Source organism: Channa argus, chromosome 15 (assembly GCF_033026475.1).
Source record: "Channa argus isolate prfri chromosome 15, Channa argus male v1.0, whole genome shotgun sequence".
Lineage (NCBI taxonomy): Eukaryota > Metazoa > Chordata > Actinopteri > Anabantiformes > Channidae > Channa > Channa argus.
The window spans coordinates 6,827,873-6,843,880 of NC_090211.1; the positions used below are offsets into that span (position 1 = coordinate 6,827,873).

General features: G+C 38.6%; 1 protein-coding gene across 1 annotated transcript; it reads right to left on the reverse strand.

The window, feature by feature from the left end:
* Positions 1-4,249: 4,249 nt before the first annotated feature.
* ppp1caa (protein phosphatase 1, catalytic subunit, alpha isozyme a) lies at positions 4,250-12,420 on the reverse strand. The gene is made up of 8 exons (XM_067477430.1): positions 12,262-12,420; positions 11,856-11,967; positions 6,446-6,577; positions 5,991-6,221; positions 5,799-5,903; positions 5,489-5,712; positions 5,099-5,233; positions 4,250-4,528 (listed from the first exon to the last, which is right to left on the reverse strand). The coding sequence occupies exons 2-8, from the start codon at positions 11,908-11,910 to the stop codon at positions 4,412-4,414; spliced, it is 999 nt and encodes a 332-aa protein (XP_067333531.1). The 5' UTR covers positions 11,911-11,967; positions 12,262-12,420; the 3' UTR covers positions 4,250-4,411.
* Between the last annotated feature and the right edge of the window lie 3,588 nt (positions 12,421-16,008).

Below are 16,008 nucleotides of genomic sequence, written 5' to 3' on the forward strand. Positions count from 1 at the left end.
TGGTTTTTGTTTCACTGCAAAAACAGAAATGGAACTAGGTATTCACACATGATAAAAAGTAGTTCTCATCAACATGGGAAGCCTATTACTCGTATCAGGGCCTATGTGTTATATGCTATATGTTTTCCTAACTATTTTAAGATCTTAAATTCAATGAATTAAATTTTTTTTTTATTCAACAATTGTAAAGCATGCTCAGCCTAACAGGGATATTTTGTCCACAGAGCTGCTAAGGAAAAAAAGTTGATGTGTTGAATCATTGCCAACAAGCCATCTCAGGTGTTGTCATTTCTTGGAAATTGAGAATCACCCAGTAGCACAAAACACCACTGAGGAAAGGTTTCAGCTGGTGCTACTGCATATTTTACAGGGCATTATACCATTTAAGCTCACAGGATTGGCAATCTCCAAGGACTTAAATAGAAAGTACCCAACACTTTATCACTTCCAAGGCTCAGCTGAAGTATTTTATGTGAATAAAGTAATTGATCCAGTACATATAATAATGATCTAGTTGTACAAACTTACTGATGAATTAACCGGATCACACCTCTCAAGCTTATGCTGAAGCATTTTACTGACTTGTCAGTGATTAGTGTTAGGAACACTGCATGCACAATATTTGAGTGTAATGTCTGGTGAGGACTTCAATGAAAATTTAAACCATAAGTCAGCAGTATGATTTATGAGCTGACGGGCAGTGACTTGAAACAGAGGAAGTCGGGCTGCATCACAATAAATCTACAGGACTGTCACACACTACAGCCAACAGTCAGCCATCTGATGTGAATGTTGGAGCTCTGGTAAGGTCCCATCCATTAGGTACTGCCTCAGAAACAGGTGATGATGGATGTATTTGTTGCTACCTGTTACTTTTATACAGCATATAAAATATACCAATTTGCATAACTTACTCTTGCAGACTATACCTATTAGCATTTTCTTTTTTTATGCTCTCCAAAAGATCTTCATCATCCAAATGCTAATATTGATTATATTTGTTGTTGATTTGCCCCCTATGCTATTGACTTATGGTAAAATGTTTGACATACAGTAAAAGCAGCCTGCACAAATGAGAAAAAACATTCTGGCTTGAGGGATTAAGGATGTGAGAAAATTACAACACTCTGCAAGTGCCATTGTCCCAGACTTCCCAACAGCTGACTTTCACTTTCATAGTGAATGCGATAAAACCTTTTTCTTATTAGTCACAACTGACAAAGAAAAACATGCACAAATATACAAATTCTGTTTTATTTCTAGTTCATAACAGACAATTTGTGATTTGTTAAAAGAAACACAATACAAATAAAATACTGTTAAATTCTTTAGTTTTTTTCTTAATTGTAATAATCTATTAATTTTATATCTACTCAGTGACAGTGCGTTGCAAAACATCCCTGATTGATTAAAAAAATCCTACACTAATAAGCTTGCAGTATTTATAGTAGCGTTAAATTTGTCAGTAAAAACAATATGAACGTAAAAGTGATTAAAGAGCAGACTCTTAAGAGGTAATAGACACAGTAGATATAGAGTTAATCTTTCAAATGTTTAAGCAGTGGTTTGTACAACAATGACAATGGGAATGAATGGAAGTAGCCTTTATTGGATGTGGTGCCAGAGTCAAGGTCATGTTTGTTCAGTGCTATATTAACTTACGGGAGGTGCTTTGCTTTGCTGTTTTGCACTGAAGACTCCGTGTTAGCGATTCCCTTCACAACATCGAAACTCTGACTAATGTGTTTAGAAATCCTATCAGATTTAATATGTTTCTCTAAATTGTCAGGTCACTTTCTATAGCATACGAGCATTATTCAAAGAAACTAAATTTAAACCAGATCAGTGAGAACACTTTTCCCCTGTCAATTCACTTATATTTAGCAATCTTCTGAACAGAAACTATATGCTCTCTTTTACATATCCTGTAATAATGTGTATGCATGTATTTTAGTGTATGAATCACACCACAGAACTTCATTTAAATTTGCATTTCACTTCCTGAGTTGATCTGACATGAATTGAACAGGACCACACAAGTCCATATTTTTTCGATCAGCCCACCCTTACACACTACCTGATGTAGTTATGAGCTGCACTCTAAGCAAACTACTATAAGTATATTAAAAAGCACAGCAAGAGTACTTGTGTTGATTTTAAAAACATTTGTCTTCAGGTACTCAGTTGAAAACCTCTGGCTGAGAAAATGGAGGGAGAAAGGCGGGGCAGGGTGACGCCTAAATTTCAGTTTCCCCACCTCCTGCTTAAGAACTTCAACTCCACTACACTCAGCACGACCAATATTTACTGGTTTTGCAATCTACAGAGCTGCGGTTGCATGTGTTCATACTTGGACAGAGGGCAAAGGAATGAGGACAGACAGCACACAAATAAAACCAGACACGCCACTTATGTAACGAAGGGAAAGAGTGTGTTTGGGTTCTTAGAAAAAAGCGGTGAGCTACCCTGAAAGACTGTAGAAGGAAATGTTTTTTCACCAGTTAAAACAACCTGTGCTGAACTATAGACTGATTTCACTGGGTACACCCTATTGTGCCAGCTAAACTCTACAAACTGTAAGTAGTGGTGCTACAAAATGGCCCATTTATGACATGAAGTGATGAAAAAGCAAGGTCATTCCTACAAAAAAGGCTAAAGTATGTTTTGTCAGGTTCCATAGAATCTACTTTAATGATCGCTTACATGTAAATTATTGGGAGTCTGTCTATGGCTCTTTATGCTGTTTTCAACAAATTGCTAAAAGGATAGTAGAGACAGCAAAAGAAAATGATGAATAAGCAGGGCAAGCACTTCCCACTTTACATCTTTGTCAATATTTTACAATGCATACAAAATTTATGTTTCTTACATTGCTCAGATTCCCCCATCAAGTTAAATAATGTCCTGCTACTGTGTTAAAATGTATTACTTTGTTTAGTCCAAGCAAGTGTTTTCATACTTACTGTCCCAGTTTCAGTTTGTATGTTTGTAAGTGTGTGTTTAGATTTAAATAAACCCATTTTTCCCCTCTTCATGGTATCAAATGAAGTGGACTGGAGCACTTCAAACTGGAAATGTCAGAGCAATGATTCACCATGTCCCTTTGATAGATTTCATCTTTGATTACAACAGCATAGATGGAAACCCTTTCAAGCCACTTCCCTATCAGTAGGTGTCCTGAATGTACAATACTGCACATTGAGTCAATTAAATGTCATAAATTGTGGCTTGTGGAGTTAATACTGATCAGATCTCTGATAACAATTATGAGAAAATGTACATCAAAAGCTCAGTGACCAAGCCTCTCACATCCTTGACTTCATAATCTCGCCCTACAATTACTTGCATTTAAAACAAACATTTGACATTGAGATTTTTAATCAAAAATCTGCTTAGGTGCTAAAAAGAGGTAACATCTAGTTCTAAAATTAACTTTGGGCTGTCCTCAACTAGAGTCTGAATTTCCACATAATCATCTTTGGCTAGATCACACTGAAGTAACATGCAAATACCATTTTTTAGATAATTCACAACACCTCTTCAAACCGCTGTATTATCACTCCAAATTACCACACTCAAAGACAAGATCTGCAACTATGCATGGTAAAAGCCACTAACAGACAAAGCAATGGCAAACACAAAGTGATCAGCATGATGGCAAAATTCAAATAGATGTTTTTATTCATCTTTAAATTTAGGTGAACTAAAAACATGAAATCAGCAAAAAAGGAAAAAAAAAAAAAAAAAAAATCATGTTTCAGGTATCTACATAAAAAAAACAACCAAGACAGCATTCTCAAATTATTGTTTTCAAAAAGGGAGAGAAAAAATGTTCGCATTGTGAATTAATGTCATTCAAAATAACGGCACCTGTGCAACCAGTGTGCTTTATGTGCCATCACCATCTGACCCTGCAACTTGATACTACCCCTCTCCCCCTTTCCACAGACATACACACACCTCTGAAACAGGATGTACAAGCTTGTGTTTAGCATTAAACAGTGCAGGGCCTTAACATAAACAGCTAAGGCTCTTCTTGGACCCTTCCCCTCCCCCCCTTGCAACCAGGTTTATGTCACAGATGGGGCGGAGCCCATCTCTATGTGATAGTAAAAAAACAAACAAAAAAAAAAACTGAGTACCAGAGGAAAAAAGAAAAACATCCAGAATACAGCAATTCCTCCTGTATCACTCATTTTTTTTAAACACACACAGACATACACACACACACACACACACCAAGCAAACATCCAAAGAAATAATAAAACGGTTTAATAGAGAAAGACATAATTGAACCCTGGAGACTTTGTTTTGTTGCTGTTTGGTGACAAAAGGGAGGTAGAAGGGGAGAGAGAGAGAGCATTGGGGCAGCAGGGAGGTGGCAGGTTGTGGGAGGGAGATCCAGCAGGTGTTATTTCTTGGCCTTGGCAGCCTTGGCAGAGTTGCGCGGTGGGGTAACTGGTCTCCCAGATCCCATGCCTCCTCCACCACCGTAGGGATACAATTTTTTATCTGCTGGCTTTAGAATCTGTGAAAGATGAAAACATTCCCAATTAGTTTAACAAAAAAAAAATTCCAAAGTTGCACTGATGCTCAATATTCAAATGCCTTTTTTCCCCTTAATCCATGGGTTTCAAAACTAGTATCAAAGGCTCCAGGCCCTATTCGAGGGAGAACGCTTGACATTATCCAGACTTTATCCTGCACGCTCCATAGTACAATGTCTGTATTACCTGTGAGAGCTTGTGTGGAGAATGCTGCCCTGTCCCGAATTTTAAGGACAATTTAAGTCAAACGAACGGGCACGTAGATGACATTTCTATCACTCAACTGCCGTTGTAGTCTAGTGATAGAACCCTCAAATCTGATGTGCCGAAACAAAACACTGGTTACCAGCGCAAGTTTTCTATCACGTTGTGCCTCTTATGCAGACTGACCGCACACTGAAATCAAGTGGTTTTTCTTGGGACACTTCTTACTAGGGAGAGCTCCTACTGTGTATTACATGTGTGAAACGTAACTCCGAAAAATGTCCGGGCTGATTTCTCCTGACCATTGTACAGAGTTCATGTGTGAAACAGGCTTCGGTTTTACAAACCTGGAAGGAGCACATAAGTGTCTCATCAACGCTCATCATGGCACCGGCATTGTCAAACTCTCCACAGTAGTTGGGAGCCGAGAATAGAGTCACAAGTTGCCTCTTTGCAAAAAACTCATAACCGTCTTCTACAACCTTAGCACAGACATGAAAGAGTCAATATTACAAACAGTAAAACAAAAGAGAATTAAGGCAGCAAAAGGTTCCGTCAGTCATTAGCATATTACATTTTACAATGGCAATAATACATTGATCAGTGCCCATAAAATCAGTGGTGCGCCACTTTTTCTTTCCTCTTCAAATTTGAAGAAGAAAAGCAAATATCCAAGCGTTTCAGATAGCAGGAGCAGAAGGCCTCCTGGTTTTCAGTCCGTATCTTGTAAACCTTACCTGATGTGCTCTGCATATAAGGTCCATGTCATGTTTGTGCAAAAATTTGGCCACCACATCTGCCCCAAATGTGAAGGAGACACCACGGTCGTTTTCACCCCAGCCCAGCACATCTTTGTCTGGGTCAGCCCAAAGCAGGTCACACAACAGACCCTGATCGGGCACATCTGTGGGTCGCATAACTCTGCGGATCTGCTCCATCGACTGAAGATCAGGAGAGAGACCTGAAGACCAAAAATGCAGCAATTATCCACCTATATTTGGATTTTCTAGTGTGTCCATTACGCCACCTTATATTAAAAAGGCTTACCTCCATGACAGCAAAAGATTTTCTCATCTACAATAGCAGCCACAGGTAAGCAGTTGAAACAGTCTGTGAAGGTTTTCCACAGCTTAATGTTATACCGTCGCTTACCTACCAACCAAAGGGGTTAAACGAGAATTTAGTGCAACAGGAGTACAGATTTGTTTTTGGCAATTTACAGGTGGTTTGTACACTTACACTCATCATAAAAGCCATAGATTCGATTAATAGAGGCGCATTCATGGTTGCCACGCAGCAGGAAAAAGTTCTCTGGGTATTTGATCTTATAGGCTAGAAGCAGACAGATGGTCTCCAGTGACTGCTTTCCTCTGTCTACATAATCACCCAGGAACAAGTAGTTGCTTTCAGGGGGGAAACCTCCATATTCAAAGAGCCGAAGGAGATCATAGTACTGACCATGGACATCACCTGCAGGCAGCAGCAGAGAGGTACAATTTAAACTCAGCTATGGGCGTAGCTGCTTTTGCATGCACACTTATCCACTTATACAACCGGCTGTTATAGATAAACTTTCTAGTAAATCATGAACCAAACCTGACACAATGACTATGTTAAGATTCATTAGAGTAAGTCTACAGGTGTCCCTTCTTAATATTTTACACTCACAAACCCTTCTACACATTAAGACTCACCACATATTTTAAGGGGAGCCTCTAATTCAAGTAGGATTGGCTGACTCAGGAAGATTTCACGGGACTTGAGGCAAAGGCCACGAATCTCGTTCTCTGTCAGCTGGACATTCTTCCCTGGACGAGAGCCCTTGACTGCAAAATAAACAAGACATTTTTTGACACAGTAACTCAACAAAGACATTCCTGTGCTCAGATATATAAAAATAGACTGAATGAAGACTGACATAGCACAGCAATGAAACATCATCCTAGGATTTTTAGTCAGACCATCTGACAGGTTAACACCTCCCACCAGCCAAATGCTGACACAGTCTGTTAGCAGTCTAGTCTAACAGCCACTTCAGCAGGTAACTACATCATTTAAAAGGTAATAAATAATAGGCTAGTAATACAATACACTCTTTAAAATGTAACCCAACAAGAGACAAGTCTCCGCAGTATTCAAAAAGATGCACCATCTGAGCAAACCCGAGAAAAATCAATGGAGACTAGTCAGACTCAAACGTGAGCCCAACTGCTTAGGGTAACGTTAGGTTTTAACCAAGCTAAAAGAAAGTAGCTGAGACCCATTTCCTCCATTTAGACAATATAGCAAAGGCACTGCAAACATCAAGACTGTGTTGTTAATCTAGAAAGAATGGTAACACAAGGAATAATAACATTGTTTTACATAAAAAATAAAGTAAAACAAGGAGGAGCACCATTTTGAAAATTATTAATTTATCAGATGTTTTATTAATGCAACTTACAAGTGAACACATGAACCAAAAGCAAGTTACATTCAGTGTGATGTCCAAGGATCCCTTGACATGTGGTCAGACCAGATAAGACAGATATCAAAATGATACCCCTGCAATTTTAGGACAAGCCACTCGAGCTCCTGAGCCACATCCCCACAATTCCTATTTCTTGTATAATATTCTCTGCCTGTCAGCCAGAAGCTCACACCATGTAAAGAATCCACTAGGTTTGTTCAAGTGTCTCTTTGTCATGCTTTTTCCACACATTTACCACACAGAGAGATAGAGAGAAGGGCCAAAAAAAAAAAAAAAAAAAAAAAAAAAGACCAGAACAAGGAATCCCATTTATTTTACACATTATTTGTTTTAAAATTCATACATCACCTAAATGTGTGTTGACATGGCTTAAATGCAAGATGTAGGAGTGCAAAAATCAATGATAAGAACAGAAAACATACACTGAAATCATTTACATTAGCCATCATTTACATTAGCCTAGGGCTGGTGCACAGAATTCAGACCAAAATATTTGCCTATTGACATGCCAACCAGAGTGTGTGGATGTGATATCATGTGACAATCTGCGTGTGCACTGTGGCCTTAAGCAGGACTGCTCCTGATGTATGAAGTTTGTCTTCTTTTGTATCACCAATAACATCACCAATCCTACACGTGCAGCTTGATGAAAAAACAGCTCATAAAACAAACTATTTAACTGACTAATGAGTCTCGTCTCCACCCAACAAGTTCTGCACAGGCTACTGAACAGGTAATGTACATTTAGAGGTGATAGTAGTGCCTTCACACACCGTCTCAGTGGCAACTACTTTAAGCTGGGTGTGGTCAGAGCTCTTTGTAATGTTTGTGGAATGAATTAAGATCATCAGGTGTTTACCGGTTAGGAAACAAATAGAACAATGCATTTAAAGGAGCGAAACAACGCACACCCAGGGTTGATGATAACCAGACCCATACCTCTATTTAACCATGTTTCACACTAGTTAAATATGGGATAAAGCTATAGAGTTATGTCAAAACAAACCTGTTCCAAAAAAAAAAAAATCACTAATTTAAGCAGAGCAGCACTGAAATGATTGACCCAGCACAAGACCCAGACAATCCTCAATGGGTATTGCAGGGTTAGCTGGAAAACAAGCATAACAGGGGTCCTTGAGGACCCAGACTAAGAACCACTGTGCTAAATGCTAGTTGGATGTCACCTTTTGGTGTCAAAAGTGCAAATTGTTGGCCCAGAAAGAAGGTGGCATGAATGGATACAGCAATTGGTCTGTCACCTGTAGCAATTTGAAGTCTGCTTGGGGTCTGACTGCCTTTAGTGTAGTCTGTTTTACACATGAACTCCAGTGATAGGGGAATTCAGCCTCTGACATTGTCAGTAGTGGACTTTTATGTAACTTGCAGCAGGAAATCGCCTGAATGATGAGTGTCCACATGTGTGAAAATCCGCTCGATTTTTAGCGATCACCACGCACAATCTGATATAAAACTTAATCTGTGGGAAACTTTATTTAGAGCACATCTGAGTAGTGCATCTAATATAAAAAGTTCAATCACTCGAGTACAACAATAGTTGATGCCCACTTGCATGATTTTAATCCTTCAGACAATTCGGGACAGAGCAGCATGCTGCACGGACGAGCTCACGCACATAATATGAACATTGCACTCGATGGCTCAATGCCGGATAATATCAGCAGCATTTCACTCTGACATTTGCGTTCACACATGCACCACCCTCCCAAAAAAAAAAAAAAACAGTCAGGATAATGTCAGAATTCCAGTCCACGTCTGAAAGGGGCTTATCAGAGCAGACATTCATTCATCATCATAACTATTATACAATTAAACTCACCTAATCAAAGGAGAATTCATCTGATTCTATTCAAAATCTCAAAGTCTTGTAGATTAACTCCTATATGGGTTCTTCTGATAATCTGTGTCAGTTATGAGGGAGGGTAAGCATAGAGAAAAACAAACAAACAAAGAAAAGAATACTAAAGCTCGTAAATAAAGATCGTAAACACTGAACAATGAAAATCAAGTATAATACTACTGTGTTTGTTGGTTTAAACCTGGATTACAGAGGGCTAAGCCTTGACAGATATTACACCAAAGGTAGCCACATAGCCAGTGGGCAACTATGAGCTTTTCATGAGGGGTGCAGACAAAAGACTTTCCACTACACAAATTGCAGAACTAGAAAACAAAGAGCTGGACCAACGTGACAAAAAGTTGTCTAGGTGTCAAAATTGCCGGAATCACTTTGGTGCAACACCCCCAACTCAGTGCTGCTATTCTGCCTGGGCATATGTGATGTCACACTCTGCAGACATGCCTCTACACACTCTCAAAAGTTCACCTGCTTTAGATCCAAGGAAGTAATCCAATTGAAATAGCTAATTATCCAAACCGATTTAATGGGTTTTGGCTCAAAACACAGTCAGCAAGTAGGAAGCTCACCTTGTTGTTCACATTGGAGACCGGGCTGGTTTGCGGTAATTTATCTTTTGTTGCAGCATCCTAAGTGGGACAGTTATTTTTGAGACCACTGTTATATACTGGTTAATATTCCACTCACCAGTAACAAACTGTTGAGTAATTTTTCACTGCAATACAACTACAAATGTAGACATAAAAGGTCAACTAAGTAACATAAGAAGACATACTGCCACAATCAGGCTCATCTGTCTCAGTTTTTTTTTTTGTCAAGACAACCTTATCACCAAGTATGACAATCAAAACAGTCTTGCAGCCTGCAGGGCCACAGTCAGAGTCAAACTCCAAGGGTCACTATGACTAGATGTGGATATTTCTATATAATCCTAATCGCTTCCACCAGCTCAATTTAGGCTGATCATGCAGGCCCTATATTTAAGAAGGTAAACAGAGTACTAAGGTCAAATTTAGTAAGAGCATTAGTAAATTCCCTGCACCCAGCATTTCTCTTATACCAGTAAAAATATCTTCTAAAAATGATTCTGTCATCAATTGTTCAGCTTAATCACAACTTATAGAGAGACTACAAGACCTAGCTAACATGCATAATGTTGCTCCTGAGAAACCGTCCCACAAAATGTTCCTCTATCGACAGTCCCATAAGGGAACACGCATGAAGCAGACATGAACCTGCCCATTGAACCTGCTTCACAGGGACAGCTACAGCAGTCCATCTTAATACTTTGGCTCTTAAGATGAACTGTACTGCTGAGTCTGAGGACAAGTATGTTTTATGTCCTCAAGGCAACTTGTGGATGTGAAAATGTGAAATGGCTGTTGTGTGTTTCTCTCACACACATACACACACCAAAGCTGTCTGTACATTGTATGAAGTCGAAATATACAGTAGATGTTTAAAGCCTACTACAAAGGAATTACATTTTTTCGAGAGTTTGTATTGCCAACACAGAATACTAATTAGCTATCTGCCTTTAAACCAAAACAAAAAAATGTTTTGCTATTAGAAAAGTAAATAAATCAACTTAATCTGCTCCACCCACCCCTCCTTCACCCTCTCCCTGCTCTGCTGTGCCCTTCTATCATCTACTACACTCTGCTATGCCCTTGCCAGTGCTTCAGGCAGGAATTGCTAGAAATCTACATAAATTACAATGTTCCAAAATGTACTGATTAAGCAGAAATCACTGGAAATCTCTGACTGGTAACAAGGGCATGTCTTGCTGAGAATCTTTTAGAAGCGAATAGCTCTGTGCTGTTTAATGAAAAAGGGTCAAAGAAGGCTTCAACAGCACCTCTCTACATCAAAATAAATGTGGAGCACATACAGTATCTAATTAAACCATATTACAAAAAAAAAAAAAAATAGATAACTGTACCGTATGTTTAATACACATTTCAACGTATCTTTTTATATGTAACCAGACATTTATTCCTCCAATGCAGTGTAGAAGCAAAAAACAAAACCAGTAACCTCTAATACATTTAATAGAAAGGTGGCTGAAATTATAATCAGATTCCAAAATGCAATGCAAAAGTGAAAAGCAGGGTGGGCCTCCACATAAGTAACCAAGAAGCCACAACTAACTGGTTAATAAAATAATAATAAAAAAAAGAACTACAAATACAAAGCTTCTCTTATGGCAAGTCAGTGAGTCTAAACATCTAACATCAAAGTAATAACACCTCATCGCTATTTGCAAACATCCACTCTTAAATCCTTCAACTAGTAACAGTAATTACTTAAATGAGATTTTGTCATATAAACACTCAAATTACAAGTAGATACAGGCAATCAGACCCTAACAAAACCCTTTCCCACAATGGAAAAGCCTTTTACAGTCATAACATTATTTACCCAAAAATAAAGTGTGTGCGTGCTACTTCACTCTGTACATGAAGCGTTTCCTTGATATGCAAACAAAAAAGAAATTGTTTCGAATAAGACAACGTTTGCTAAGTATGTTGAAGAAGGGTTCATCTGACAAGTAACGTTACAATGACGTTACTCACTTATCCAATTGCAACCATCAAGTCACTGCTATTTTAAATAAGCTACTACAACGTAACGCGGACACCTTTAATTTTAGCCCACTTACCAGGTATGCAAAGTATCCATTTATTTAAAAGCAAGACACTTCATACCCTAATGTAAAACGTGTACAGTGCTGCACAGTGAGTTTAGTCTTCCTCACCTTCCAACAGACGCTGAATTATAGAGTCGATGTTTAATTTGTCCGGCTCCGCCATTTTCTTTATTTTTCTGACGTTCTCGGGCAGTCAAGACCTTGGCTTTCCGTGTTGCACCTTAGGTTTAAACAACAGAAAAACACAGAAGGACGTTTCAGTTGCTCAACCGTTTATTACTCATACAATAAAGTTCACATCGGGTAGCTAACGAGTGGCCCACAATAGCTAATCAAGCTATCCAAGCGGACCGGAACAATCAATGAGCTTATTCGAGCTAACTAAGCTAGCTAGGGACCAGCTAGCGAAGTAACGATAGCTACACATAGAAACAAGCAACGGCAGAGCGCTAGTTAGCTCCCGTCAGCTATTTAACATTAATATAACGTATCATCTGTCAGAATGAACGCAAACCTGTTCTTGAGTTTAACACAAGTCCTCCGATGATGAATTATGTGTAAAATGTTTATCTTCTGAGCTCAAACTTGGCCCCTTTCACTACATTTGTCCGGGTCGCTTCCCTCTTCCCCGAGGAACTTTAAAAAAAAAGGGCCGTTTCCAACTAAGTGTCTACGGTAACGTAGGAGGATGGATCAAAGAGGGCTCGTCACACGTTTCTTAAAAGCTGATTGGTCCTTCTTTGAATTTAGAACCAGATTTTTTGCACTTGATTGGAAGCGAGCTGGTTCCATCATAGGCACCGCCCCGGCCGGTTACGACAGCATTTAGAATATTTAAAGGAGAAGTCACGGTACGCCACCCAGTGTTCACAACTGAGAATGGAGCGTCCAACCTAAAATCCTCCGAAAAATGATTGATGGTATTTCCACACGGGTAAAACTAATTAGGTTTCAGCCGTTGATGACATAAGCTTGGGAGAAGTGATGCACGCCTTAATTCTAAAAAGTCGGAATAACTTATTTATTATTTTAATATGAAACTGGTTTATCCTGTTAATTCCAGCCATGTTGTCATCTTAAATTTTATGCACTTAATCCAAGGCAGCTCTTTTTTACACTATTGCTTTCTTGAAAGTTAAATGTAATTATTTTTATACGTCTATGTATCTTTATATTTTCCCTTAACCTTCTAATACATTAATTCGTTTTTGACAAATAATAATTGGACTATATCTTGATTACCAGTGCCTCTATATTATAAAGTATACTGTATTGATAATTTGTGTAATAAATAACACAACCCATCCATTTAGGGGAAAAAATGTATTAAATCTACATGATAAAGCTTCAAAGGTAATCTCCAAAAAAGTTGCATATTACTCTTTGGTACGTATGTGTAATTTTTCTCCTTGTCTCCAATTTAGAAGGCCTATAATGTCCGTGTGTGCTGAAAATAAGGAAGCATAAAACCTTAAAGAAATGCATAAAGATGCAAAAAAAAAAGTTTGAGCTTATAAAAATATGTATTCCTTGCTATTTTTTTTAGCCAAGACTGTGGTGCAGGAGGTAGAGCGATCATTAACCAATCCTGCCGTGGTTGGTTCGATCCCTGGCTCCTCCTGGCTCCTCTAGTCACATGTCGAAGTGTCCTTGAGCAAAACACTACTGGTGAGTGTCAGCCAGCTGCATAGCAGCTCCCCCGTCGGTTTGTGAATGTGTGTGTAATTGTGAGTGTGAATGGCTGAAGGAGAAGCAGTGTAAAGGCCTGCTTGCCAATAAGTAGTAAGTGCAAACCATTTACCATAAGACAGTATTTGAAAAATATTGCTGACTGATACTAATACACACATTACTATAAACACACATCACATGTATTCACTCACATACTATGCACCTTCACACACACACACACGAAAGTTGTGTATGTTGTACCCAAATATGAACTGTTTGCTTTTTAATGGATGGATCTTAGCATCTTTAAATATTTATCTGTTTTGTTGTGTTGTGCAATCCTGTGCTTTGGTTGAGTCAGCTATAGATGAATAAGTTCCTAGAGTTCTGCAATTTCCAATAAGTCGTGTTTGCTGTTATTAATGCTAAAACGACATTTGTGAAGGGTTAATGGTTGATAATGTAAATGATTAACTTGTACAAAAATTATATGTTTTATTAATTTATATAACATAAAATAATTATTAAGTGTAAACTTATTTTTAAAAAGAAACTTTAAACAACTGCTCCCTTAAATCTTTTAATTCAACATAGGTAAAACTTAAATTTATTATTTGTGATGAGCATTATTTTATAAACACGTGGTTTCGTGTAATGAAGCGTCACATATGCAGAGCTGATACTGTGTCACAGGAAATCCTGACTACTGCTTTAAATGCTTTGTGTTTTCAGTTTAAATCTTTTCATCACACTGTTTGACATGTAAACTTATAAAACATTTTTAATGCATTTTATATGTGACTAAGTAAGTATTTCTACTTTGTAAGTATTTTTACATAGAGGGGGTGGCTGTAGCTCAGTTGGTAAGGCAGTCTTCCATGGACCACAGGATCAGTGGTTTGATTCTGGGTTCCGACTATATGTCAAAGCATCTCTGAACACACTGAACCCCCAACAGCCCGTTCCCATCCCCAGCTGTGCAGTGCCAGTCCAAGCCCAGTAGAAATTGGGGAGGGTTGCGTCAGGAAGGACATCCAGCGTAAAAACTGTGCCAAATCAACATACGGACAATGATCTGCTGTGGAGACTCTTAACTCACAGGATGAAGCCGAATGGACAAAAAAAAAAGTATTTTTACATAAATAGAAAGTAGTAGGAAGGTTGACTCTGGAACAAATTCTAAATGATGAATGTTTTCTTCCTAGTGGAGTATTGTAAAGTAGAAATAACTACAAAGTTATATTTCCTCGTTAATTCTGAGCAATATTTGGTTGTTCTTATAGATTTTAAATAGTGTTCAGCTTTGTATTATAAACTGCACTTCATGTACATAACCTCAACATAACCTCGTTTTTCTCTCAGACGTCTCTGATTTCTTGCCATCCCACCTTCAGTCCTCTTCCTGGGCAATTTAATATGCCCAGTGACAACACTGATTTTCTCTGCTTCTACAGTGCTTTTAACTTCGCTTAACACATCAACTTGTCATGCTCAAAGCTGTGATCATGTCCTGGACTTGGTCCACAGATCTAATGTTACAACAGAAAGAAACATGCACAATGTTGTTCTGTAATCTTAAATCCATCACCTCCTTATGTCTCACTGCTTCTGTGCTAGGGGACTGTGACTCATAAGGTAGAGCATTCATCCACAAATCCAAGAATTGTTGGTTCAGTTAATTCATACTGTCACATGTCAAAATGTCAGTGAACCCCAACTTTGTTGCTACCAGTGAGGGCAGGCTGCATTGCAGGTACCTGATTGGTATGTTTGTTTGATTGTGAGTGTGAATGGGAAGCAGTGTAAAGTGCTTTGGGTACCAATGAGCTAGGAATTTGTTATCTGAGTGCAGACCATTTGCCATTTTTTTTGTCAATAGTATATTTACTTCCCCACCAGTGTTAGCTGATCCTTCCAACCGTGTTAGTTTCTACAACACACTCTTTATCTGACTTGATCAACGTGCTCCTAATAAAACCAGAACTTTTTCATTCAGTCCATGATATACCTCTGAGCTTAATCGAATTAAATCCTGCCAGTGGGAAACTAAAGACTCTGTAGGAAAACTGGTACAACCGTCCGCTGTCTGCAGACCTAAGAAGATCACTTTCTACAATACAAAGAAGCTCTCAACACTGCCTGATGCAAATACTACTCTCATCTTATACTGTCTGAGTCATCAAAACCCAAAAAACAAAAAAACTTCTTTCAAACAAACAAACAAAGGACACAACAACCTCACCCAATTTGCTGCCAACTTTTCATCTGAACGCCAAAAAAACTTTCTGCCATATGAGAACATTAACCCATTACTCTTCTTTTCAGCTGCTTACAAATCCTCTCATAACCGTTCCCTCTCCTACCTTTTCGACACCTTCTCCACACTCCTGTCCGTAGTCTCCACTCAGCTGATGTCAACATAAGTAACAGGGCTTTTTCCATAGCTCTTCCAGCTCTTTACCCCAAAATAGATTCATGTCTTTACTATTGTCCACATTCATATCCACTGTTAATCACTGACGTGATGTTTGCCTGCTACTTATTTTCCCCTGTGCTCCCTGTTTTTATTGTTTTCTATTGTTGTATTGTA

Coding starts and splice junctions, on each gene's coding strand:
- ppp1caa (XM_067477430.1), bottom strand. CDS start 11,910: ATGGCGGAGCCGGACAAATTAAACATCGACTCTATAATTCAGCGTCTG. Junction 5,234..5,488: donor TTATATGCAGAGCACATCAG/GTAAGGTTTACA, acceptor GTCTGTGCTAAG/GTTGTAGAAGACGGTTATGA. Junction 4,529..5,098: donor CACTTATGTGCTCCTTCCAG/GTTTGTAAAACC, acceptor CATCTTTCACAG/ATTCTAAAGCCAGCAGATAA.